We start from the raw sequence: 25,000 nt of genomic DNA, 5'->3' as shown, positions 1-25,000 counted from the left end.
ACAAATGTTCACCAGTTGATGCTGAAGGCCTGTTGTCAGCTGGCAAGGCCTGTTTAGGGACTGTATTAGTCGACTTCTTATTATTGTTTTGCGAACACGAAGGCTTAGATTCTTCTTGTTTTATAGCAACGATAAGTCGAGCCATAAGGACTGGTTTCTTTCCTTCCGCTGGTAGTCCTCTCTTTTGTAACTCAGCTTTGACTAGGGGAAGAGACATTTCACTCACAATTTCCTCCACTGACTGAGACGATGCACAGTTGTCTGCCATATTCAATCCTGTATTCGTTTATCTCAATGTTTACTCTTCTGCTTAGTGCTTTGCTTTGCCAAAAGTTCCTCAAATCCGACCTCGAAGGACCATAATGTTCTGTTCAGGCTAAGAAATAATCTTTGCTCTCGACAACGGTAAACAATGACTTTAATGATCTGACGAAAACTGCTAGTACACGCTTCGCATAATGACTACGATTCTTCGAACGAAAAGCACATGTTCTGGTACCCCATAATATTAACACAACAAATGTCCCCAGTATGGTGGCCACATTACAAGTCTAGTCTCACAGGGGGTAGTGACGTTCTTCCACAGCGGGTCCTGGCCCGAACAAGGACAAATATTAATATTTCTACATGTTAGCAATTGACAAACAGCAGATTACACACTGACAGCTTTAATTCATAAGATAACCGTATGGTAATCACAGATGGTAAAGGGACAAGTAATAAAAGTATACCGCTACCGGTAAGTTATCTGTCTCTGTAACAAATTCTCACCTCACAAAACGAGGACTCCATTCTCCAAAGTAAACACTTCAACAACATTCACTTAAACATGCATGTGCCCGATGCAAAGTAACATTACATTTGCAGGTACAAAATTTCAGTACAAAACACAGCTGAAACAACGAATGTGGGAGGAGTTTTATTGTGCATTTTAAGTTCATTTTAAGTCACTTCAGTCATGCTCTACTGAACACATACGTCTCAAGTTCAACCAAGTGTGATGAACGCATCTGGGAATTAAAATGTCACAGCGAAAACATATATTTGTACAATAGATAGCTTTTTCGCCAGATTGATCAGAGAAAAAAATACAGACGAAGAAAAAGATGAGAGTCAAAGGAAACCAACAAAATCACAATCTTTCAAGAAAAGGAGGCAATGTTCTGCTATTTTTGATGGAAATCTAACAAAACATACCCCTTTGCATCTGAAAAAGGGTGTACACATTTTAGAACCTCAATTCTCCTCAGTCACAATGACTATAAAGAACACATGGATGCAGTAAACCCATTGACTCCCAGGGGCTTCCCATTGACGAGTAAAATCGTCTGGCGTTAGACTGAGTGGCCAGTTTAGGCCGGTTTGGGCGTCAAAGGGTTAATTAATTAAGAAACTAAATGTATGAGGGATACATTCAGCAACACCATCACAGCACAGTAGTTATGTGATAGTTCGCCCCTATTGTTCAAGGTGTCAGAACGAGATGTACATGTAATAATCTATTGCAAAACAGCATAGCCATTGACACCATTTTCTTAACTTTCTTGTTTGTATTAATTTTTTAATTACAAGTAACCGGAAAATAAAATGTTTGCCCCCCCTAAAAATGAAAATTAATGTCCCCCAATTTTAGCCAAGTGAACAAACTGTCCCCCAGTGATGAAATCCTAGCTCAAACCCTGTATTTGCTTGTCAGAACTTTGACACAGATAAACTTGCACATGCCTGGAAGTGTTACCCTGAAAAATGAATTTTATGGGAAATACTGGGCCAATTTAATTTTTTAGACAGCTACCTGTTACCAGTTACCTGTTGTAAACCAGTTACTGGTACCGGTTACCAATTACCAGTTACCAGCATCTTAGACCTGCCGTTTAGGGATATCCCTTTTTAAGTTTGGTGTACTTGTATCGTATTATTTTGTATTTTTGTTTCATAAATCATTTCATTTGCTTAATTAAAGCATGAAAGTTTCCAAGTGTTGTCTTGAATCTAGTGATCAGTAGAGACACTGGGTCCCCAAAAAATTTACTGTAAACTTACCTGAATTTCATCCCTGATAAACAAGTGATGCACCCGTTTACGTTCCTTGTTGCTTAGACCAGCATGGTAATATTCACAGTTAACCCCAAGATCTACAGAATCATAGCAAAAGAATGTGTCACAACATGTTACTAAAAACATAATAATTATTGCAAATTCTTTATATTTTTACTGCTGTTCAGACCTCTTACAAATTGTCAGTGTTCTTATCAAGAATAATACCAAACTGTAATCGAGTTAACGGTAATGGACAATTGGAGAAAGATATGTGTGGCATATTTTGTGATAGACTTGAAGGGGTTGTGCTTCCAGTTGTGGCACAACTCCCACTGAACGTTGTGAAGGTTGTGGGAGTTGTGGAGGTTGGATTAGGGTTAGGTTGGTTAGGGTAGTTGTGGCCACTGTGGAGGTTGTGGGAGTTGTGGAAGTTTGTGGGAGTTGTGAAGGTTGTGGGGGGTTGTGAAAGCCGAAAGAGTTGCTGGTGTTTTGTTAAAAAATAGATTATTTGATTCTGTTAATTGATTCCTTGATTGACATTTGATTACCTTAAGATTAGTAACATTATTAAGACCGGATAACACGAAAAAAGTTCACTTTTTCTGGGACGTTTTGCCAACGGATCTATGCTAACCTGTTTGTTCACCAACCTGTTTTTATATTTCTGCTAACCTGTGGTACCGAAGTTTGAAGACTGTTTAATCTACTGGATATCCTCACAGAAGTAAGTGATCGATGATGTGAGATCTGTTGAAATCAAGCCCCGTAGTCCGTATTTTATTGTAGTTCATAGAAGCTGAAATTATGTAATATTTTCCTTTGTAGATCGAATAAAAAGACATTAAGAAAATTATATGATTTGAGTAATCCAGTGGATTATTAACCATTTCCCCCCGGAAAATTGCATTCGATTTCTTGTCAACTGTTGGGCCGAGGGAGAATTGGTTCTGGACGCACGTGGTGTGAAACAATGGAAACAGAATTAAAGGAAGCAAAGAAGATACGAAGGAACGCGAAAGCAGCTCTTACAAGATGTGGCAAAAAGTTAACAAGCCTACTTGAAGTTGAAAGACCAGAAAGTGAGGTAAGAGCTGCTCTAAATGAAGTCAAAGAAGCATATAGCAATTTAGTGACGAAGCATGAAGAATACACCAAAATGATTGACGATGATGAACAGTTTGAAGAGGCTGAGAACTGGATGTCTGAATGTCAAGAAAACTTTTTAAGGCAGGAAATAAAGGCAAATTTGTATTTGGATAGTTTGGTCAAGACGAAAACGAAATTGAAAGAAAATGGCCAACAACATGAGATCGGAACCTCAAGTATTCAGTTATCAGAACAAAACGTGTCTTCCGGTGACGGTTCTATTGAGAGCGGTGAAAATGCCAATCCCACAGTTCCTGAGGTTATTAATTCCGACACCCATGCAAGTGTTAATAATGACAGCCTTCAATCAGTAATTCCCAGCGGTAGTTCCTGTAATTTCAAGATTGAAAAACCAAAGTTGCCAAAGTTTTCCGGAGATGTCAGAGAGTACGGTATGTTATTTTTAAAGCAGATTTTAAACACGCAATTGAAGCTAGGTACTCAAATCGAGACGCAATCACCTTCCTGCGGTCATGTCTCCAAGGAAAGCAGATTACAAGGCTGCATGGGAGTATTTAGATTCTATATATGGAGATCCGAGATTTGTTTCAGACACGATAACTCAAGATATAGTTAAGTTTCGTGCACTGCAAAATGGCGAAGATGCAAGATTTTGTGATTTGGTGCATTGAGTCAAAAGGTGTCATAACATGTTAAAGGAAGTAGGTGTTCCCGGTGACATGAACAACAATCACATGCTGTCTATTATTGAACAAAAGATGTGTGCGGACGACCGCAAGGTTTGGTCTAGAGATCTGGAGCGAGAGGGAAAGATTGCCACGCTTCAAGGTCTAATGGAATGGATGACAGTGGAGATGAAATCGCGTATGCGCGCAACAGCTCCACTCAGAACTGGTGCAAGTAACAGTCGTTCAGTGCATCACGTGCGAACCGAAGGCAGCGTTAGAGGTAATTCAACATGGTATAAATGTTGGTTATGTCATACATCCGCTCACTGGCCAGATCAATGTCCGCGGTTTGCCGCAATGGGCCTAGATGAAAGAATCAAAACCGCCAAAGAGAATCACGTCTGTTTCGGGTGTTTGAAGAGAGCCGGTAGAGAGCACAGATTGGAAAATTGCAGCCGTAAGCAACGCTGTGCCAAGACAGAGGGAGGAGAACAGTGCCAACACTTCCATCATCCGCTTTTGCATAAGAGTAATGCGATCAGAGCGGGAATATAGCAGCATTTACGGAAAATCAAGAAGCACTTCTGCCTGCATTTTCCGCACACATTTGTGGCCAAAACGGAGTATACAAACGAGGCAATATTCTTCTTGATACCGGAGCACAAGTCAGTTTGATTCGCAACGACACAGCTGAAGTGTTAGGGCTGAAGGGGAAGGATACGTCAGTAACCATAACTAAAGTTGGAGGTGAAGAGGAAACAATGAAAACGAAGGAGTATCGAGTCCCAGTGAATTCTTTGGACGGCACCCGGAAGTATTCGGTAAAGGCCATTGGAATCCCCAGTATTGGCGATGATATTACCGCAGTTCAAACGTCCAAGCTTGCTGACCTCCTTTGTGTACCAAACGAAAAGATTCATCGAGGAAAAGGGCAGATTGACATGCTGATTGGAATAGACCATGCTCATATTCATACGGGTCAAACGAAGCAAGTTGGACAACTTGTAGCTAGAAAGACGCCCCTTGGGTGGGTGGTGTTTGGAGGTTCCACCGAAACGCTTTCATCAAGCAGTCGAATACTCTTTGTTAAGTTATCAATGCCAGTTGACCTAACAGACTTCTGGACAACAGAGACCATGGGAGTTCAAGTGAAACCATGCGTATGTGACGGCGATAAGCTGAGTCAGGTAGAACGGGAGGAGGCTGAAGTGATAAGCAATTCTTGCAAGAAAGTTGGAGAAATTCAAAGTAATGCTGACCCTAGTGAATGGAAACACATCCCGGGTGAAGAAAATGTCGCTGATGATATTTCTAGAGGCATTTATGCAGGAGATCTGAACGGGAGATGGAGCAATGGACCAGAGTTTTTGCAAAAGCCAGAGGAGCTTTGGCCACAAGAGGTAGCAAAACCTGTTTCAGAGGAACATTTGGAGCTTCGACAAAACAAGACAGATGAAGCCATCGACCCAAATCAATTTTCAAGTTGGAAGAACCTGATTCGAGTGACGGCCCGTATTCAAAGGCTGGCCAACAAGATACGCTTAAGAAGACACACCCAAACGGGAAAAGAAGGGCCACTTGTACCAGAGGAATTAGAAAAAGCTGAACGCTTCTGGATTAAAGAATCCCAGAAGTCCCTGCACAGCCGAATCAAGAAAGGGGAATTCAGGAGTTTGAGTCCCTTTGTTGACGGACAGGGTGTGGTCAGAGTTGGAGGAAGAGTTGATCAAGCAGTTGTATCATATGAAACTAGGCACCCGGCGCTTCTTCCAAGTGATCATTGGATCTCAATGTTAATAACAAGGCACGTGCATCAACAGGGACACAGTGGAGTGGCTGCTACGACCGCCAAGATTAGAGCAAAGTATTGGATCCTAAAGGCAATGAAGTTGAGCAAGTCAATCAAGTTCAAATGTGGGTTCTGTAAAGAAATGGCACATAAGACCGAAACACAGTTAATGGCAAATTTACCAGCAATTCGATTAGCCCCATACACTCCACCATTTTACTACACGGCATGTGACTACTTCGGGCCTTACAGCGTCAAGGTAGGACGAAACAAGACCGCGAAGCACTACGGTGTGGTGTTTACATGCTTGAACACAAGGGCAGTACATGTGGAGATGGCCGTTGACTGTTCCACCATGGAGTTTTTGCAAATTCTCCGCAGATTTTTTGCGATTCGCGGTCAACCTGCAGTGATGATAAGTGATAACGGTTCACAGTTTGTCGGTGCGGAGAGGGAGCTGGGTGAAATGGTATGAGGTTTGAGCCAAGAAGAGATTCAAAATTTTTGCGCAGAGAAAGGCATGCACTGGAAATTCACGACACCTGCTGCCCCTCATCAAAATGGCTGCGCAATGAGAGGCGCTCGTCAAGACTTGCAAGAACGCTCTAAAGCGGGCCATTGGCAGTCAATTGCTAACACCATTTGAGTTGTAAACGGTGTTTCTAGAGGTAGCCAATCTTGTTAATCAAGGGCCAATCGGAAGGATTCCAAACGACCCTGATGATGGCAAGTACATATGCCCTAATGATATTCTCCTTGGACGAGCGTCATCTGAAGTACCACAAGGACCATTCAAAGAAACACAAAATCTGCGCCACAGAATTGAGTTTCTCCAGAAAATCGTTGATTCATTCTGGAAGCGTTGGAATCGAGACGTTTTTCTATCCCTAGTACCGAGGAAGCAGTGGCAAATTGAACGAAGAAACGTGAAAGTCAACGACATCGTTACAGTGGCTGATAGTAATGCCGTTCGAGGCAAGTGGTGCACAGGCAGAATCATGCGGGAAGTCTACCCAGGACCGGATGGTCGAGTACGAAATGTCAAAGTCAAGACGTTGACTGGCGTCTACAGTCGCCCTGTTACTAAAATTGCTGTGATTTGTCCTGCGGAAGAAGAGTGAAGAGACAGTATACAAGCAAAATTTTTAAGAGACTGCGTGTAGGATGAGAACTACGCCCTCATTGGGGCGGAGAATGTTTTGTTAAAAAATAGATTATTTGATTCTGTTAATTGATTCCTTGATTGACATTTGATTACCTTAAGATTAGTAACATTATTAAGACCGGATAACACGAAAAAGTTCACTTTTTCTGGGACGTTTTGCCAACGGATCTATGCTAACCTGTTTGTTCACCAACCTGTTTTTATATTTCTGCTAACCTGTGTTACTGAAGTTTGAGGACTGTTTAATCTACTGGATATCCTCACAGAAGTAAGTGATCGATGATGTGAGATCTGTTGAAATCAAGCCCCGTAGTCCGTATTTTATTGTAGTTCAGAGAAGCTGAAATTATGTAATATTTTCCTTTGTAGATTGAATAAAAAGACATTAAGAAAATTATACGATTTGAGTAATCCAGTGGATTATTAACCATTTTCCCCCGGAACATTGCAACTAATGAAAGCTGATAGTCCACTGAAATCAGTGTAAAAGAGGGAATGGTTGTGGCGGTTGTGCCACGACTGGAAACACAACCCCTTCAAGTCTATCACAAAACATGCCACATTTGAGACTGGAAACGAAGCTATTGGGCATCCCATGATGCCCCGTGTTCAGTGTTTGTGTGAGTAGAGAGCCATGTTGTTTGCTTGCGTCCTTGGAATTATTCTGTAACCTTGAGGTGAGTTTCTATTAAGGACGGTGCCTACTAATTCAAAGGTATTTTTGCGCAGTTTACTGAATACGTGGGAAAAGCATATCTTAAGAAGTGTTATCGAAATCCAAAAAGAAAACATAATTGGGGGTAACCACACATTTTTCGAAGATAATCAATCAACAATATTTATAAATAGCTTTGAAATACAAAGCAATGTATGGTATTCATTTACAAATTTAAGCTCAATTTATTATCTCTGAAAAATGAATGGTTACCCCCAATTTTCTTTTTGGATACCAAGAGCACTTGCTAAGTTCTGCTTTCTCCGCATAGTTTTAATTAAACCGCCCAAAAATATCTCTGTATTAATAAGCACCACCCACAGGATATCCGAGTATCCGGAGATGCGCAGAACGTATGCGCAATAATTGTGAGCACTGTCCTCAAAAAAAGATGGTATTTCACACTCTCCAAAAATAACACAGAGCACGACGGCAGCTACAGCAACGACAACACCACAAAGCAAGAAAATTAACAGTTAACCCATTGACTCCTGGCAGTGAGACTTACTCTGACTAACACCAACAGATTATTCGTGAACTGGGGGTTTCCCAGGGTACCTGAAGAATCAATTGGTTACGGAAGGAAAAATAATCATGTGCTGCAAGTGCAGCACGCATTTCAATGCACTTTTTGCTGGACTCCACAAAACAACAACGTGAAATCACAAAATTTCAGATTCACTTTTTCTCTTCACTTTACAACCAATAATGGTTCCTAAAAATCCAGTTATGTGATAGTTCGCCCCTATTGTTCAAGGTGTCAGTGAGAACAAGATGGAATAATTTATTGCAAAATACTTACGACAGCCCTATGTTATAATTATTATTTTGAAGTGACGTTGGAGTTGACGTTGCTCTTGTCCTTGCTAAAACTCCCTAATAATCTATATTTAAGTACTGACCTAATTCAAATACATCTATGGCAATCACACAAGGGTAATTTATTTCAAAGAAAAATAACATTTTACAGTTCCTAAAAATGAGCAAATGTTAGTCAGAAATGCAATTTAAGGTAACAATCATTCTCACCATGAAGTTCTCTTGCTACAGTTTCAGTTGCTTTCCTTGTTGGGCAGTAAACTATTGTAGGACCATCAAATGAATATTCAATCTTTGTTCTAGGAGAGAAAAATTCACATCCTATAGTAATAGTCTTTACCATGGACCTAAATAAAGTTAAACTTTATGAAAATGATGTTGGATATGAAGCGATCATGCATATACCAGTTAATGTCACTGTTCCTTGATATCAACATAGTTAGCTTTTAACACATAACGCATGGCGCAATAAACGAGACAACAGACGTTTTGGTGTTTTTTGAGGGGAACACTGCCTTGTGACAGGTTAGCCTATGCGACTTCCACATTGTGTGATATAGAACAACCTCACTTATCTCCCCAGCACTGCGAGCTGATTGGTAAACAGCACATGCTAGATCGGACAAGAGTATTGGTTAGTGAGCAATGTACAAAGGCAAACAAGCCAACAAGCTTGGGGGAAGTCGCTGTGCAGACTTAACCCCCACAGATGCGTGCAAGGCACTGCATCCCCCCAAGCCAGACATGCAGAAACTGAGACTTACACATGAGAAAACTGGTCGGTAACAGAGGCCATTTTCGGGGCAACTGAATGTAATACGCTCTGTGGCGTACGAATATAGAGCTGGTAGCAGTCAGAAGACCAGCGACCAAGTGCCTTAATAAGCCAATCTGGCACGCCGGCAGCAGCAGCCATAGATGCAGCCCCAATGCGGAAGCTATGCCCCTTAAGGCTAAGGTGGGGAAGACGGACCCCCATGGCGCTATACCGGAAAAGTTGAGCAACAACTGGCCTGGTAAGTTACCGGCCGGATTGAAAGCGTAAAAGTGGTCCCTGAGGAGGCGTTGTTAGGAGGAAATATCTACGCATGGCCATAACGGCGCAAATGGGGGAGAAAGTACAAGCGAGCATGAGGCAGTGCCCTCGCCGGAACGCATCGGTTTTAGACGACTGTATGCAAACTGTCATGTACTGCAGGCAAGCAAGATTGGGATGGAAACCAATGCAATCAGTGGAAAGATCGGAGCTAGAACGAAACTGACTGATACCAGGGTAAGTAAACTCGCTACGGTGGAGAAATGCAAAAAATGCTAAAGTAAAGGCAGCCCAGATCATAGAAAAATCCCTAGGACCCCACTGTAATATGGAGGCTACAAACCACCACTAAATAAAGTTTAATTGTGCAGTGACGTACCGATCTAGCTAAATAGGAAGTGAAGTAAACGAGTGGTCCTTCAGAAGCTGGTAACACTTCCCCTGAAGGGCTTTGGAGACGGTTCATGAGGCAAAATGTTAAGAAACGGGGTCGTAAGTGCAATTGGTATTCTTTGCAAGGCCCCAGCTAGCATAGGTTAGGACCTCAGCCCTCAAAGGGTCCAGGCTTCCAAGGCCCCAGCTAGCGTAGGTTAGGACCTCAGCCTTTAAAGGGTCATTAGCGAAGGCGGGATGGTACAAGGCAGCTGGTCTGCGAGGGGGGCAAGAGCCCAAAAACGCTGCATCTGAAAGCGGGAGAGTGCATCAGCAATACCAATAGAACATGACGGGCCCATACCAAAAAAAATGTGCTTCATCGAAATGAGAACTAAAAATCGTACCAAATCCATGATACGCGGGGACTTGGAATGCCCTGAATGCAAGAGAAATGCAAAAAAAGCTAAAGTAAAAGCAGCCCAGATGATAGAAAAATCCCTAGGACCCCGCTGTGATATGGAGGTTACGAACCACCACTAAATAAAGTTTAATTGTGCAGTGACTTACCGATCTAGCTAAATAGGAAGCGAAGTAAACAAGTGTTCCTTCAGAAGCTGGTAACACTTCCCCTGAAGGGCTTTGGAGACGACGGTTCATGAGGCAAAATGTTAAGAAACGGTTTTCCCCGGGGTTGTAAGTGCGATTGGTATTTTTTGCAAGGCCCCAGCTAGCGTAGGTTAGGACCTCAGCCTTCAAAGGGTCATTTGCGAAGGCGGGATGGTACAAGGCATCTGGTCTGCGAGGGGGGCGAGAGCCCAAAAACGCTGCATCTGAAAGCGGGAGAGTGCATCAGCAATACCATTAGAAACCCCGGGAACATGACGGGCCCATACCAAAAAAATGTGCTTCATCGAAATGAGAACTAAAAATCGTACCAAACCCATGATACGCGGGGACTTAGAATGCCCTGAATTAATTATAGAGACCGGAGACTCATTATCACACCAGAACTGAAGGTGTTTTCCCATGAAAAATGGGTGCCATATCGCACAGGTGACAACAATTGGGAAAAGTTCCTGCCATTCGATGCTAATGCCCCTAACCCTATCAAGGCGCAAGTGGGGAGGCCAACGACCTTGGAACCAGTGACCCTGAAGAAAACCGTCAAAACCCACCGAGCTTGCCGCATCGGTATAGAGCTCGAGGTCAGGGGTTGGGGTACTGGAGGAGTAGAGGAAGAAGGAACGGCCGTTCCAATCAGTAAGAAAAACCTCCCACATATTTATTTCCTTAACCCTTTGACGTCTGTCTAATGCCAGACAATTTTACTCGTCAATGGGGAACCCCTGGGAGTCATTAGGTTAAAGAACTCCTGATTGAGGCTTTTTCCTGCGGGCGACTGCCTTGGAGGGAGTGCCGAACAAGGCGGTTGGAAGTCTGGCGGCAAGTTGAGCTTTTGAACCCGTTATGGGTAGGTTTAGAGCCTGCGAATGAAGCTGCAGTACTTCGCTCTATAATCCTATGTCCTTTTTGGCTGTGGCACGACTGAGGTTGAGAGCAGGACGAGAATGAACCATGATGAAAAAACTTTAACAAATGCAAACAGCTAGTTGGTTTACTATAGAAGACAAACTGCCTAGTGAACATTGGACGGCTAACTGAGGCTTTTATAGCTAGACTCTGTCTATTAAAGTAGCCAGTTTTACAGCTTCTACTATGAGCAGGTAGGCATTACACGTGCTCTTTAACAGTTATGAATGAGGCCTTAACAGATTTGGCCAATGCAGGTGTACATTATAAACTGAGATCTAGGAACAAAGTCTTTATGTCCTCATTTTATTTACAACAAGACAATTGATTTTATGACCTTGAACGACCGACTACAAAGAATACGAAGATAACTAATGCGACGTGAATAGCCCCTTTTAGTACGGTCACCTTCCATTAGCCGTATTTTACTGATGGGGAAGTAAAATCTCATTAAAATATGGGATGATTTTTGTCTCGACTCACCTATCTCCAGTTCTCATCAAAAGAGGTTTAAAGTCATCCTTTATGCTGCTAGACTTTCTTGATACCTCAAAGTATAAATTAGGTCTAAAACAGAAAAGGCAACTTACCCGTTTTTGTCTCTGTTTTCCGAGAATATAGGATAACGTTTAAGCCACTAAAAATTAATCATTTTTGAAAACTTAAGTACAACATTTATAAAAAAAAATTATTACAATGACAAAATTTTTTTTTGGACATCCAGAAAGTTTCAGCACACATGCATTTTCTTGCGAGTGCATAGCCTGATGTGCTTCTGCGCAAGGTTACACAGTCACACAATTACAGAAATTGTCACAGCAACACTTACTGATCAGAAAACCATCTGAATAAACCTGTATGTTGTACTTCTTGTACAATCTTACGAGGCTGTTTTCAAGAAAATAATCTGATGATCACAAAACTTATCACAACTACATGTGCACTTATCTTGCCACAACAGTAATCGCCTCGTTCAAGTGTTAATGATGCCTTGTCTCAAACGAGGTCGTCATTTTCATATATGGAATGTGGAAAACAGAGAAGAAGTACAGGGGTTAATAATTGGTTTTTGGTTTCTTTTCATGGCAATTACAATTACAGAAATTAACCTTGGATTAAGTAAAAGGAAAGGACAAATAAAACTAGACAAAATACAAAATACTCAGAAAGAAGTACAACATACAGGTTAATTCAGTTATGCAAACCCTCTACTGCATCTCGGATTTGCATAACTGTCTCGAATTCTCCCAACTCCCCCTTGTGTTTAGATGAGGGCTATGGAAACACACGGAAAACATCCTCTATTGACCGCTAAGTTGATTTTTCTATGCAGTTGTTTTCCTAAATTTGGTTCTTGTATCCACTGCTTTTCTAAAACCTCAGTGTAGGTTGCCATTTGAGTAATTTGTTTTTCTGAAATTGATTCTTTACTCTCAAGAGGGGAAAGATTGCCTAAAACTTTAGCACTGGTTGTTTCTAATACAATGCTGATGAAAATTTAAAACCCTGTCCACTCATCAGGGAAAAGTAGTTAATTTCATGCTTAGGCAGCCACCTTCTCAGACACACTTGACCAGCAACTTTCTTGCCCAAAAGACAAGCACCCACAATAATACTTATAATTATCATTTGATGTATTTTCCATTTCCTTCCATTTTATTGGCCGAGAGCCCACCACTTGACCTGCAAATAACTGCCTACAAATAAGTGTTTTGCTGCATAAATATTCTGCCCATGCGTAACTGAAACCATGCTCTTGTGTGAAAATGGAAGTTCGCTTTGCTGAGCTTTTAGAAAGTGACTTCATTGTTGGAAATTGTGAAAAACAAAGTCAGTCATTGAATGATAAAACAATTATTGAACTCGGTTATCGCAAAATATTGTGATTTGTCAGTGTCTCACAGATCAATTATTTGCCTCAGCTTTCAGCTTCGGCAAATAATCGATCTGCTCGCCACTGACAAATCACAATATTTTGTTCAACCTCGTCCAATAATTGTTAATTATTATCACTAATAGAGAATCCAAAGGATGTCCAGACACGGAAAAATAAACAGTACTTTTTTTATGAGCCAAGGCAAGTGAAGGAACTTGGACAAGTTGGTCATGAAGTTTGCTTGCCCAATTGCAAGTTAGAATTTGAACATTTACTAGGCCTGTAATACTCATCTATTGCCACTACAAATCTGTGGTACTAATCCTGCTACTTCGGGTTCTCATAAGCTGCTCTACACATCCACAAAAATAAAAGCTTTCTTTGTTGTTAGAACATATTATTCATATTTACAAAAAGTCCCTTACCTGTCAAACCCTGTACAAACATAACTAGCATTCTTTAGCTTCAGAGACTGACAAATATCTTTTCTAACAACAGGAGTGGCAGTAGCTGTCAGGGCCACAATAGGTACCTTGGAAAGGAATGAAAACATGTGTGGTCCTGAGCAAAAAATAATTACATGTACATATATTCTATATATTCTATAACTGAATAGCTCTACAACTGAATTACCATTGTAATAAGTAGAACACAGAAAATGTATGTCTCATTCCTTTTGAGACCCCATAAAAAACCATGCCCTTGTTTTTTAACTACACTTAATGTGCTTGAGATAGTTATACAGAGGCTAGACAGAATAAAGCCCCCATAGCTAGCACAACATGGCACAACCCCGCTATTAGCCTCCACACCAGGAATTTAAAAAACAACCACCCACCACACTGAACTATCAGTGGAGAAAAAAAGGGAGGGAATGGGGGAGACGCCAAAACAAGCTCGCTATGAACCACACTGAAGGACAGAACTCCTCACGCTGCCAGGAGAAACACCACGAGTATGACGTCCTTAACTTAGTGTGTTCAATAAGAATTTTAGTAGGCGGCAAAACCTACTTGGAGTAGGCAGAGGAACGGACAATGTGCAACATGACTGTCTTGCACCATGAGGTGCACTTTGTGAAGACTGAAGGCATGAGCTTGTTGGGGGGTCTGGAAGCATTCTCCCCTGTGAAAATTTTGAAATTTGGGCCTCTTAGAATGCATTGCCTGCATCCTGGAGCACAACTTTGGGTATTTGAACACAACACTAATATCATTAAATTCTGGCTTCTTTCTTCAGAGAGAGTACATGTCATTGAATAAATGTTTGAAATCCAGTTGATGGCAAGACATACTAAAATGGGATTTGAAAAGATGCTAAAATATCATGATATAGCCCCCTTTAAGGCTCCTTTGCATTCTGTACCTGTAGCTGCGTGCAATGTATTTTATCTACCGTGACCGAAAAGACCTTAAATTGCGAATGTCGTCTGGTCAAGCTTCACATGTAATTAGCAAATCAGACTGCTGGACTCCTGCCTCAAAAATGTGGTTGCTAGATCATTGACATAGGCAGGGAAACAGAAATCGCTGCCGAGATTACTCAGAATTTAGGCGTCTCTTGTGTTTTTCATGAGCAAAACTTTCCGGATCCAAGGTTCGTGTTCTGTGCGAATGTTCCTCATGTTATTTGTAAAATTTGGGGTAACTTCCAAGGCAAGTTTACAGGCAATAGACGGCCAATTTCGCCAGCCACCGGTTAATATTGAAAACCCGGTAACTATTGTACATGTGCCTACAAACCAACCATTGACCACTAGCAACACAGGTATTCTTAGTCATTAACTTCTTTAAATAATCCTTGCATTTAAATGGGTTTTAAAGTTTTTTGTCAACGACAACAGTAGGTTTACACTGATCCTCGGAGACCCAGAGGCAGCTAGTTGGGACGATAGAATGTTCATGATGAAAGTTCTGTAGCGTCAGGCTCACAGCGACTGTTGAAGAGCCAAATGTCACGAACTAAACAACTTGTCGCGATGAACGTAGCGAGCAGGAATGCTTTACTAGTCGAGTAAAGTCAGGAATCACGGGTTGACACTGATTGTTGGTTATTTAATTGACGATAATCGAATGTAAACTGAAAGACAATGCGAAATTATACAAACTAATTACTAAATATTTGCGGGTTACCAAGATAACAAATGATCACGAAAGTGTAAGATGAATACACATTCCAATCATAGTTTAACGAGGACAAGCTAACAAGCAGCTAAAACTACGAATAAACAAGCAAAATAGACAGAAATTGAGACTAATCAAATCAAGGTACTCGTACTAAGTCGAATAGCATATGAAAAGAAACATAGATAACGGCGAAGACAAACTACTATTCAAAAATCTACGAACACGTGGTTAAATTTTAGCACTGCTTGCGGAAGTGCTATGACGAGCGAAGCATAAAGCAGGAGAATGAAACCAAACCGCTGGAAATGTCTACAAACACAAAGGGGAACTAAATGTATTTGAATTTAGTGCTCGAAGAAACAAAGGCTGGGGCGATGTCACGTGCTTGACTTGAATTCCACACGTGGAGGGAACCACGTAGTATTTGCACTAGAAAACTATTGTCCGAGACAAGTCCTTAAAAAACAAAGGTATTAAAGTAATTGCACTTACACATCGGTTCCCGCTTGAACTCAAGGGCCAGGGGTGAGTTAATGAACTTCCATTACTATTGAAGGCGCACCAATCAAGGTGAAAACTAACGAGGACTAAAGGCAAGTGGCAAGATGCTCCTATTTGTACTAAATATTTCCACAGGTGGCTAATGACGTAACACTAGGTAATTAAAATAAGCGAATCAGAAAGAATCACTTGTAATCACTACGGAAATAGATGAGTCTCATTGTGGGGTCCTTTACAAGTTCACTACAAGAACAGGAAGAGCCCCTGGGCATTTACTTTTACCAAACCAGTTGCAGAAGCATTCAAATTCCCTGCTTCTGTTTGACTACAATTCTTTTTTGTGGCCATTCAGCAAAGAGGAGCAGCCGGGTGACTCTCATCTTTTCTTACACAAAGTAGTTTTCCTCATCGATCTCAATAGTTGCGTAGCACGTTTAAGGGGAAAAGTTTCTCAAGGAAAGTTTCAGAAGCAGTGCGACAAACATGGAGATGTAAAAGGTGAGCTTGGCGTTGTGCAGAAGACAAGTTAGTGAGCAAAGGTGCAGAGCTTGAAAGTCATGCATCGCGTATCAGCAATAAAAATTTATGATACCTTCGAAAGATCCACCGTAAACATTTATAGGGGAAGAGTGTTTGTTGCTTGTAGCTGTGCTAAAGCTTGTAATTTTTCCAGCTTTAACGTTTTGTTCTGAAACTTTCCTCGAGAAACTTTCCCTGTTGAACACACTACGCAACTATGGCGATCAATGAGGAAAACTACTACGTGTAAGAAAGATCAGAGTCACCCAGCCACTCCTCTTCCCTGATTGGCCACAAAAAAATTGTGACCAATCAGAAGCAGGGATTCGAACACGTCTGGAACTGGTTCGGTAAAAGTAAGTGCCCAGGGGCTCTTCCCGTTCCTGTAGTGAACTTTCACCACGAACATTCTATCGTCCCGACTACCCTGTCCCTGGGTCTCCGAGGATGGTTTATACTCTACTCAAACCACTTTCCAACTGCACCTCAGTTTTGGTAAGTATCATTTTTGTAAAGAGGTAGTAGCCTAAGGACACTTAACATTCATCAAAATCCAGAATTCATCATATTGGCTGCACTTCTGGGGATAACATCATGAAAAATGAGCTTTATTAGGAATTTGATTTTAACATGTTCTTGAAACAGTTACACTTCTTCACCTCAGGAAGCTTATCGCGAATACATCCAAGTGAACGATAGGAGGATCTGAAGTCATGTCCCCACTGAGAGACGCAATGAGCTTCATCTATTGCAACTAGGGTTAGACCTGTAAAAGAAAACATGCCTCATCAAAGATCGCAAAAAAATGAAAAGTACTGTAATCTCTTGTTGTCTTATGTTAACCCACCCATAAGAATCAGTTTAATTATAATTATCGTAAATTTAGGTATTAAAAATGAGAGAAGTATTATCATGGAGGAATTCAAGTAATTAGCCAAGATCAAAATACCATAATACTCTTTGATTTTCCCTCCAAAACTTTGCATAAGCATTCTTTCCAGTTTGGGACCATTATAAGTCCCAAGAGAAAATAAATAACAATTAATATGCCTATGCAAAATTTTGGAGGGAAAAACAAAGAGTATTAGATGTATGGTATTTTTTATATTGGCCAATTTAGAACTCCCTTTTGAACCAAACACACATTGACTCCTAGACGTGAGATTTACATATTTTTCTTTGTCATAATGCCAAACCTTTACTCGTCAGTAGGGGGGAGGGGAGGAATTCAGGAGTCAATAGGCCAATAATATTATTTTCTTCTCATTGTTATTATTATTATTATTATTATTATTATTATTATTATTATTATTATTATTATTGTTATTATTATTATTATTATTACTCTTTGAATTTAAAAATATCCACTTCTGAAGACCTAGAATTTTTTTCGTCAGGACCGTAAGCAGTTATTGATCAGTCTGTCTATAAACAAACATGATGATGTGCCTTTAATTGTTATTCCAGGACACAAGTGGAAGTATCAAGGAAATGCAGGATTGAACTAATGTTGACAGCTCTTGACTTTCACCAACAAGTCCCAGCTCAGTGTGCTCTCTAGCAAAGAGCTTTTTCTCTACTCTTAGATGATACTCCAGCCTTCTTCTTGCATAGAAAAACAAACATTTGATTGCATTTTGATCAGCTTTAATTTATGCGATTTTATGGGTGACCCTATTCTGCAGAATGGTAGAATGGCGGAATTGCGGAATACATGGAATATTCTACATGTAAAAGACGGAATACACGGAATATTCTAAAACACGGAAAATATTGAATATTTTGAAACACGGAATATACGGAATACTCCAAAACGCGGAATATATGGATTATTCTAAAACGTGGAATGAGAGGAAAGTCTTTAAAAAGAGGATATAAAAAATACACTTTTTGACCATGAGTGGTCTGGGTAGGATAACAAAACTTCGGATTATAATTGTACATTTCCTCGCGACCAATTCAAAGGTACAAAAGACGTGTCACAGAGAAGAGATCATTCACCTCTGGGCGATATGTTTCCCCGCTTCCGTTTTTGTGCCTCTCGGACTGTGCCGAAACATTGCTGGCGCACTTTCCCACACTCAAAGAAGGAAAAATGGAGAAAGACGTTGGTTTTTAGGTAAGTGTCTCAATTGTCTTAAAAATATAATGTACGACATGTGGTCGTTTCTTTTGCAGGGTAATTTACTAGGTCAGTGCCTTTTGTAAGGTCTTTGTTACAAACCTAATTCATTTTAAAAATTTATTTATAATGTTACACTTGTCTGGTGGTTAAAAGCGTTTCAGAAATTATTTACAATAAAAATGTTCCCGACGTTTCGGTCGCCATCACGGACCTTCTTCAGGGGAAGTGAGAGAAAAATTTTATACAAAAGCATTGCAGATATAAACAAGACGCTGATTACAATTCAAGATAATATGTCATTTTTTTCTTGTTAGCGAGAGTCAAGTGTAAATACTCCTTGGGACACTTACCAACGTCTTTCTCCATTTTTCCTTCTCTGAGTGTGGGAAAGTGCGCCAGCAATGTTTCGGCACAGTCCGAGAGGCACAAAAACGGAAGCGGGGAAACATATCGCCCAGAGGTGAATCACTTTGTATGATCTCTTCTCTGTGACACATTTTTTGTAACTTTGAATTGGTCGCCAGGAAATGTACAATTATAATCGGAAGTTTTGTTATCCTACCCAGACCACTCACAGGCAAAAAGTGTATTTTTTATATCCTCTTTTTAAAGATTTTCCTCTCATTCCGCGTTTTAGAATAATCCGTATATTCCGCATTTTAGAATATTCTGTATATTCCGCGTTTCAAAATATTTTCTGTGTTTTAGAATATTCCGTGTATTCCGCAATTCCGCCATTCCGTTCTATCATTCTGCCATTCTGCCGAATAGGGTCACCCGATTTTAATTTATTCACTATTACTAGTTGACCACCTGTGCTCAGCTGTACAAGTACTTAAACAATTCCTTTAGCTTTTACTGCTTCACTGCTGTTAGTGATATGATAATTTTGTTATTGTTACTATAGTCACAAGCATGTATGTTTTCACAAACAAAATCAGGTCTCCCACCTACAGATGTCTGCACCCGTGCTAAAAATTCTGTGTCTAGGGAAGCATATTCAGGAGTCAAGTACACCACTCGATATTCACCTCTGAGATTAAACAAGAACAGCAAACAATAATATTATCGTCATGTATATTTTAGAATTATTAATGAAACTGACATTAAAAACACATACATGCTCAACAGAAGTACTTCTGCAATCATGGTAACAAACTATATTAACCTCAAAACCCCTGCTTTTGCTTCAGCATTGTTGCTTTGAGCGGTACCAAGATAACAAGCAGGAATTTTATAAAGCCTGCAAGGTAAAATTGCACCAAAAGTATAAGCAACCAATTAATTTAACATTGAAAATGATTGTGGTGCTGGTTTAGCTGCAGCGAAATCAAAGCCAGGAAAATTGCTGACTGCTGTGCATAGAACCTATGATTTTTACGAATCATTTCTTTTTTGTTAATGATAACACGATTAAACACTTCAAGAATATTTCTACATCCTCTATAGTTTTCTCAATTTCGCAAAAACCTACTTTAGTTTGGCTACTTGATCCTCCATGAGTGAAATCAAGGGTGATATGACAGCAGTTGTTCCTCCAGTGTACAAAGATGGAAACTGGTAGCACAAACTTTTGCCATATCCTAAAGCAAGCAATAGCATTAATTTTACTACCAGTAGACTGGAAAAAGCAGTAATGGCTACAAAATTTCTGAACATTTGAAAACAGTCTGAACCCAAACTAAGGAGTAATAGTTACAGAAATTCATATTAACTTGAAAAACAAAACTGTCCAATGGACTTTTATCAGTAATATGGAAAAAAAGCATACTGAATATGCCCACTGAGTGGAATAATAGCTTTAGGCCTTTTGCAACAAACAATCACATGGTACAAAATCTGCCATGCTGGAGGGCAAGCTCATTATTATTCCACCACTGGGACATTAACACAAAGGCAAGTCAAGCTTGACTGGTTCAGGTCTCTTTGTCTTAAATGTCCCAGTGGGGGAATAATAATGAGCTTGCCCTCCAGCATGGCGGATTTTGTACCACATGATCATTTGTTGCAAAAGGCCTATTGTTATCGTACAATTATCAATTTCTTGCCTGGGGACTACACAATGGTTGCAAACAAACACTTTATTCAATTTCCATCTTCCAGGACCATAGGCTGGATCTGATGCAGGTAGGGTCTTTTTCTCTTTAAATGGACCAAACAGCTCTAGTTGTATTAACCATTATACCTTAGTAGCCTCAAGTCGACCAGAAACTTTTTCCTATCCCTCCCTTTTACTCCCCTATCAGACATAATAATAGGGATAAACCATCTATGGCATCCGTTCATTGTCGGGTGCGACTTACAATGAACGGCTAAATTGTGAATGCATGCATGCATGCATGCACAATAACTCTATATGCACTGGACTTGTTTTGATACTGAAAGTAGAACTATAACAAATGTGCACTGACAAAATAATAATTATGTATCACTTTCTTAGTGGTTACAGCCAAAGGGTTAACACACTGTGTTTCTCATTATTTAAGAACACCCTATCTTTAGTTTCCGTACCAATAAGTAAGAATTGACAAATGTCACTGTATTTGTCTGTCATGCAACACTCAAAGTGATAAGAGCTTATATGGAGACAACATCCACCACCCAAATATCTGACTAGAGGCAAGTTTTTCTGGGTTTCGTTCCAATGATTTCCACTGTTTACAAGGGGTCTTAGTTTTCCTAGTACAAAAACTAAGACGCTGGGGTCTTAGCCTTAGTTTTCATAAACACAAGAGCTTGTATGCAGGCTTAGCACACAGTGGTAAGAGGTCCACTAGTTAGCAGTTGGTTTTTAGGCCTAGGGTTAGCCAAATTGAGGGTTTAGGGGTACTTTATTTGTTTCCGAGTTTTCGGCGTCTTTAAGGGTTCTTGGGGATCTTAGGGTCTTCGTTTTAGAGATACCCGGGTTCTGATAGCCAAGTTGTTTCAATTAAAATTCCAGTCATAGGATAAGTTACTGTAGTCTTCTATCTCTAAAGGATGACTAATCACAATTTATACCACAAGAAGCCATCATTCACAGAACTAATAACATTGCACAGAGTCTGTACTGTTGTTAAGCCTTCATATACAACTGACCTGTTGCCATAACAACACAGACATCTCGTTTGTGATTGAGCACTTCATTGATTATCTTCCACTGCATACTAAAAGGTAAGATATAACTTCCTGAATGACATAGCTTTCAATGAGGCGATTACCATCCAAATGCCTCACCTCAATGTGCTAATGTAATACTGAATTTAAAATTAAATCAAGTCATAATAATTTACTTCCATTCTATTGATCACCACTTATTAAGTTACATTGTCATCATCATCATCATCATCAAGCAAATAAAATCAAAGAAGATGACATAAAACTGTAAACTGTATACTAGCCTGTGTAGATGGCAGGATTGTTGTGGCGAGAGGCAAATAATGAGTGGCTAATAACCAACAGTTTGTTAATTTTGGGAATCAGCTCATTCACCAACTACAAATAAATTTTCTGAAGTCTGTTGGGTGGGGCCCCAGAGCATGTTATTCAACAACAGTGCATACAAAAAACACAAACACAACAGGTCAATTTTCTTCTCACTGTTTTCATAAAGCATTGTTTAACAATTGAGGGTTTTAATCTGACGTTACAACGGCCATGTTGGTGTACAGAACAATGCAGTAAAATGTCTTTTGGAAAATTGACTCTATTATTATGCAAAACTTGTGGGGCCATTTTCCATTGTTTTGTACACCAGCATGGCCGTCTCATCACGTGGATGAGATATCAAAACAAAATAATACTATTTTTTAACCATAATGTAATATTATCATTAGCACCCTTGGTTTTTGAGATTAGAATGATCTATGCAAGGTCTCAGCCCATTAAATGGAATCCACCTTGGAGGATTCAACTTTTGTTGACCTTGACCTCATCCCATAATAATATTAATGTTTTCATTTGAATACCTTTTTGGTTCATTAGTTCTCAGCAGTTCATGTGTGGTTTGTGTGATTTCTTTTTTGGTTTTAAGTAGTATTTAATTCCCAGCCACAGGTTTTGCCTGTAACATTAATACCAGTGACTTTAAAACTTAAGAGATTCCTTCTTTACTTACGGCCTGAACTTGCTATGTCCAAAGAATTTCTTCAGGACCTCAATATACTCAATATCGGGTTTAATTTCAGTAGTCTCTGTTGGAAAAAATGCATCATCATTGAGTCTTTGAGAACTACCAGTCTTTTGAAAATGACATTCTCTTGGCCTTTAAACCTGTTTTAATCTGATCTTAAATACTTGTATTCTTGCAAAGCTTACAAAACTTTACATAATTTACCGGTAATTGTTTGTTCAGCGATACGTTGCTCTATTAACTTATTTATTCATCATTTACCATGAGTTGGCGCTAATTTGTCCTGAGCATCCTTGTGATTATCTTCAGAAGTCTCCGGTTCCACCTGGCTTTGGTTGCAGAGTTCCTCTATATCAACCTTTACCGATCACAGCAATAAACACAAAGAGATTCTTTCAGTACATGTAAAAGTGATGAAGGTAACTTACAGCCAGTAACCTACACAAGCGTATGGTAATAGAAGTCTGTAGCTAAAAGCAGTGCTCAAGCATGCCTTGTCGGCAGTGTGTTGGTGGTGTGTCGACCGACGCGTTGGCCGACGCGTTGGCCGACGTGTTGGCCGACGCGTTGGTGGGATCGGATTCTTAACTTTTACCTAATAATCTGCAACACTTTACAGTCCCTTCTCTCTTCTAGATATCTTCATTTTGTCTACCACAACTAGATATGATGAAAGATCTGTGGGTGTTCACTTCCACTTCCAGAAATATCTTTATATCCAAAGTTGAAAAAAAAATTTATGTGATGGGCCTTAATCACACGGCAGTCACATTGAGTCCCGAGAGATTGAACGCTTTTGTTTTGCCCGACCGAAACTTGTTCCCAAACATTTCAATACAATGCTCCCGGTACAAAATCTGTTTTCTATGCCCAATATGGATGCCATGCGAATAAGGCCCATAGGAGGTCTTGACTTGAAATATGAAAAACATCCTTTTAATTGCCCAAACTTTAATTAAGCATGAACTGTAAATTTGGTGGGTGCACTATTTTCAGATTGGACTTAAACACTTTCACCCATAAGAGTGATACTCATAGATTTTACTCTGTCTGACGCCTGTCAAATTTACTCGTCAATGGGGTAGTTTCAGGAGTTGATGGGTTAAGAGTAAAAGAAATGTAGGAGTATTGGAAAGTTTCCAGTAGTTACATTATTGCACATTGTTCTTAAGTTGATATTGTTGTGCTTCTATTTTTTGTCACCAGATCATTAGTTCTTTAGTTAGTTTATGTCCCAGCGGTTGGGGGGGACTCCCATATATCGTAGGGCAGGGATGATCGTCAGAAATTTTCACAAATACGCCTAAACAATGCTGGATTCTTACAAAGGTGGGCACTGCAACATAAGATTTTTACCCCTAAAAGATACCACAAGTTAAGTTGCATGTTAATAATTGGACACATTAAATTTAATGAATATAATGTATATAAATATAAATGATAAAAGCAAATTTAAAAGCTGTCGTTGCTGTTATTATTATGTAATATCAGGGCTCGAAATTGCTACCAATACAGTCGCATTTGCGACTAAATTTTTCCCTTTGCGACCAAAATCTGGAGAAGTCGCAAATTTGTGACTTGTTGTCACCTCTCTTTTGAAACAAAAGGGTTAGCATTTGCCACTTTGCTGCTACTTTTGCTTAAGTAAAGAAATAAATGACAAAATTATTTTGTTTCTCATTGTGAATTTTCTCTGAAGGAATTGTAGAGTAATTTAGCACTGGAGTACCCCTAGCGCGGTTTACTACGATTCTCAGTTGAGTATGACACTAGGGAAGTTTCGTGACAAAGTTTCAGCGTTAAAGTTACCATGTTGTCTTCCTTCGTTTCCAAGAGTAACTTTTAGGGCCTTGACAGCACGAGTGAGCGATGAGCCCGCCAAAATCTACAAATGGTAATGGTTAAATTCAAACTATCAACCGTTACCAGTTAAATAATGTGAAACCCCGAAAAGTTACCCTTGGAAATGAAGCAAGTTGCCCTTGACAACATGGTAACTTTAACACTGAAACTTTGTCACCAAACTTCCCTAGTGTCATACTCAACTGAGAATCGCAGTATGTAATGTATTCATTTTATCACAGGCTAGACCGGAATATTTAATGTAATCGTATAAATAGTAGTCGTTGTTTTTTCTTTCTTTTCTTGTTTTTTCTTGTAGTTCTATTAAGTTGTGTGTTCATTTCCGTTTTTCGATTATTGTAATATTAAAGATCCTTTCACCCTACGGAGTAGTCCACACCAGTATTATTGTTAACTACTCATGTGTACTCTTCGTAGTTTGCCATGGCATAAGAAGGTAGGAGCTGAACAAAAAGCACACAACTACAATAAGGACTCAAACTTCATTTGACAACTAATGTCTTGTCCGTGTACTCAATTTCAAGCTGGTAGCTAAATATGAAATTATGTCAGTAATAGGGGTGGCGAATGGTAAATACGAGACTTTGCGAGACGGCGAGACCAGCGTTTTTCTTTGCGAGCCCGAGACATTTTGA

The 25,000-nt window shown here is 39.9% G+C and overlaps 1 protein-coding gene and 1 pseudogene across 3 annotated transcripts in view; one reads left to right on the top strand and one right to left on the bottom strand.

The window, feature by feature from the left end:
* The window catches only part of LOC138007925 (bifunctional 3'-5' exonuclease/ATP-dependent helicase WRN-like), a 52,787-nt gene that overhangs the window by 23,579 nt on the left and 4,208 nt on the right, over positions 1 to 25,000 (bottom strand). For all 3 annotated transcript variants that reach the window (XM_068855056.1, XM_068855055.1, XM_068855054.1), the window contains 11 exons: positions 22,764 to 22,860; positions 22,488 to 22,563; positions 21,470 to 21,537; positions 19,866 to 19,974; positions 19,560 to 19,634; positions 19,342 to 19,424; positions 16,926 to 17,032; positions 13,546 to 13,652; positions 11,728 to 11,811; positions 8,514 to 8,602; positions 2,044 to 2,135 (listed from right to left, as the gene is read on the bottom strand). In XM_068855056.1, the coding sequence (XP_068711157.1) occupies positions 2,044 to 2,135; positions 8,514 to 8,602; positions 11,728 to 11,811; positions 13,546 to 13,652; positions 16,926 to 17,032; positions 19,342 to 19,424; positions 19,560 to 19,634; positions 19,866 to 19,974; positions 21,470 to 21,537; positions 22,488 to 22,563; positions 22,764 to 22,860 (987 nt within the window). The remainder of the gene's footprint in view (positions 1 to 2,043; positions 2,136 to 8,513; positions 8,603 to 11,727; positions 11,812 to 13,545; positions 13,653 to 16,925; positions 17,033 to 19,341; positions 19,425 to 19,559; positions 19,635 to 19,865; positions 19,975 to 21,469; positions 21,538 to 22,487; positions 22,564 to 22,763; positions 22,861 to 25,000) is intronic.
* LOC138008819 (uncharacterized) lies at positions 3,011 to 6,725 on the top strand (annotated as a pseudogene).

Source organism: Montipora foliosa, chromosome 6 (genome assembly GCF_036669935.1).
Source record: "Montipora foliosa isolate CH-2021 chromosome 6, ASM3666993v2, whole genome shotgun sequence".
Taxonomy (NCBI): domain Eukaryota; kingdom Metazoa; phylum Cnidaria; class Anthozoa; order Scleractinia; family Acroporidae; genus Montipora; species Montipora foliosa.
The sequence above is the reverse complement of the archived record's forward strand: the minus strand, read 5'-3'. Positions and strand labels throughout refer to the sequence as shown.